Below are 2,500 nucleotides of genomic sequence, written 5' to 3'. Positions count from 1 at the left end.
CAATACATTATATAACATTATAACACATTACAGGTGAGCGTGGCTGTGTCAGTCATAGTGATGTCACAGATTAGCCTCAGTCACTTTGTATACTGCAGGGTAGCTTGTGAATTTACTCCAGGTGGAACTAAAGTCTCTGCCCCTGGAGATCAGACAGGCCTCCACACTGCCTGCTTTTAAATCGCTTCTTAAAACCCACCTCTTCTCCTTAGCGTTTTAACATTTGGCGTTTCAACATCTTTAGAGTGTTGCTTTTTTGCATTTAAATTGTTTTTTGTTTTTACTTGTACTTGTTTTATGGTGTGAGCTGAGCTGTGTTACTTTTTTGTATGCTTTGTCTTATTTATTTGCCTGTACAGCACTTTGGTCTGGAGGTTTAAAGTGCTTTATAAATAAAGTTGTATTGTATTTTATTGTATTGTAAAGTCTGATTTAAGACTTGATTATATTTCACATCATTCATCCACATCTGTGAAGTAACTAAAGGTATTAAATACATCTAGTGGAGTAAAAGTACAAATTAGCGTAAGTGTAGTAAATTGTTGTTGCAACTCGACACTTACATCTCAACATTTGGATTTAATTAATATAACAGCTTTAGAAAAGAAACATTTTATGTACACACATTCCTAATGGTATTCTTTCAGTAAATGACTTCATGACACATTTGGATCATGGGGGGAACTTATATTATATTAGATCTTTGGCATAATTATTATACTGTGTGTTTTGTGTGTCTTACTGTATAGCTAAGTAAGATCATTTGTGAGGAACAGGTTTAACATCTGCTAACACTAATAATACGTCAGCATGGAGAGAGCCAGAGTAAAGATAATAGGATATGGCTAACTAAATCTACCTAGTTACTTTACACCACTGGAAAATAACAATCATTTTATAGGAAATAATAACTTGTTCCACCACTGACTTATAGAGAATGAAATGAAACTCTTTATTTGACGTTTTAAATACCAGAAAATAACAGAAAAGCTCACTTACAGATAAACTGTGTAATCAAATACTCACTAAACTCTATTTGTTATAGTTTACCTCACTTATGCAGCAAATAAATACAAAAAGTAAAACATATTTGTCGTTAATTTCCGTTGGGGTTTTACCGGCTAGCGTTAGCTCGGTTAGCTACCATTTGTTATGTCGTTTCAAACACTAAATATACCTCCATCATAAAAGTAGGGCTAGTATAGAATATATATTTAAATAGTTAACTCACTTTTAATAGGCAGCTGCGCACATAATGCTCACAGCCGACAGGGGAAGCCATATTTTCACACAAATTGTGGCTTTGGTGCATGTATGTTGACGAGGCTTCTTCTTCTTCGTCGATTTTTTTTAACGGAGTTGGAAGCAGCGGTTGGATTTCTTCTTCTTTGATTTCTATTACGGGTTGCATTATTGCCCCCTATGGAGTGGGAGGGTGGAAAAGAAATCAGCATCAGAATTCCTTCATTTGTCCAACAGAGGGGAAATGTACATTGATAGAGCAAAAGTGAAGATAGAGACAACAAATAAAACACTATTAGATAAAGGACATGCACATCGTATTTAGAATTAAAAAGGTTATTTCAATTTACAGGTAACATTCGCAATGAATTGTTTACATATTTGGTGTGATGTTTTACAACAGTGGTGTCGTAGTCTTTGTTATTTTTCTACACTATTGCACGTTGTTGTAATTGCACAGTGTCTTAGTCTGTGTTGTTGTGTGAGTGTGATGGTCTACCAGCGTACCAATGAACATGAACACATCAATATAGGCTATATTCCTGCATTTATTCATTTAAAGGTGGGGTAGGTAGCCTAGCTACGTTTGAGAAACCGGCTCGAGATACACTTTTTGTTATATTCCATGGAATGCTCTTAACATCCTGATAGCAATGGATATCTTAAGTGCTTTGACAAAAAATCCATAAAAAAATGTCATCTGTGGAAGACGTAGTACTGTAAAAAGCACGACCAATCATTTTAGCCGGCCCGGCTAAAATAACTGGATGGCCTACCTGGCAGAAAGGTGAATAATCTCAGCAGTTCAAGTTCAGCCATTCATCACGGCGTTATTTATTATAGGTGCACACAAGGGTGTAACTTTGGTTTGAGAAGTGGAGGGCACACAAAACGGGGGGTCCTCCGCAATGAAACATTGTTCTCGATTTAATTCCATTTCCTGCCTTTCTACAAATATATATTAGGGACTATGGTGTTAACTAATCCAAGAAAAATGTGTAGTGTGTATAATGAGTGTGCAAACTTATCTATCCATGAACCTGTTTTATTTGTGATGACCTCACATCCTATAGGGGGGTCCGGGGGCATGCACCCCCGGTAAGATTTGTTTCTTTAAATTGAAGTTAAAGGCATCAATCTGGTGCACAAATTAAGAGATTTATGGATATACCATTAGAATATTCTCACAACCAATAAGACATCATTGATATACTCCTCTCTCCTATTTTTATCTTACCTAGTCTGCATTCTTTCTTTT

The 2,500-nt window shown here is 36.0% G+C and overlaps 1 protein-coding gene across 1 annotated transcript in view; it reads right to left on the bottom strand.

The window, feature by feature from the left end:
* Nucleotides 1-1,420, bottom strand: part of rchy1 (ring finger and CHY zinc finger domain containing 1) — a gene marked incomplete at both ends in the record, with an annotated part of 3,094 nt that extends 1,674 nt beyond the window's left edge. The window contains one exon of the mRNA XM_010791978.1: nt 1,232-1,420. Within this exon, the coding sequence (XP_010790280.1) occupies nt 1,232-1,420 (189 nt within the window). The remainder of the gene's footprint in view (nt 1-1,231) is intronic.
* Between the last annotated feature and the right edge of the window lie 1,080 nt (nt 1,421-2,500).

The sequence above is a fragment of the Notothenia coriiceps genome, unplaced genomic scaffold, assembly GCF_000735185.1.
Source record: "Notothenia coriiceps isolate Sejong01 unplaced genomic scaffold, NC01 NC01_scaffold00036189, whole genome shotgun sequence".
NCBI classification, from domain to species: Eukaryota; Metazoa; Chordata; class Actinopteri; order Perciformes; family Nototheniidae; genus Notothenia; species Notothenia coriiceps.
This window is presented reverse-complemented; position numbering and strand designations above follow the sequence as displayed.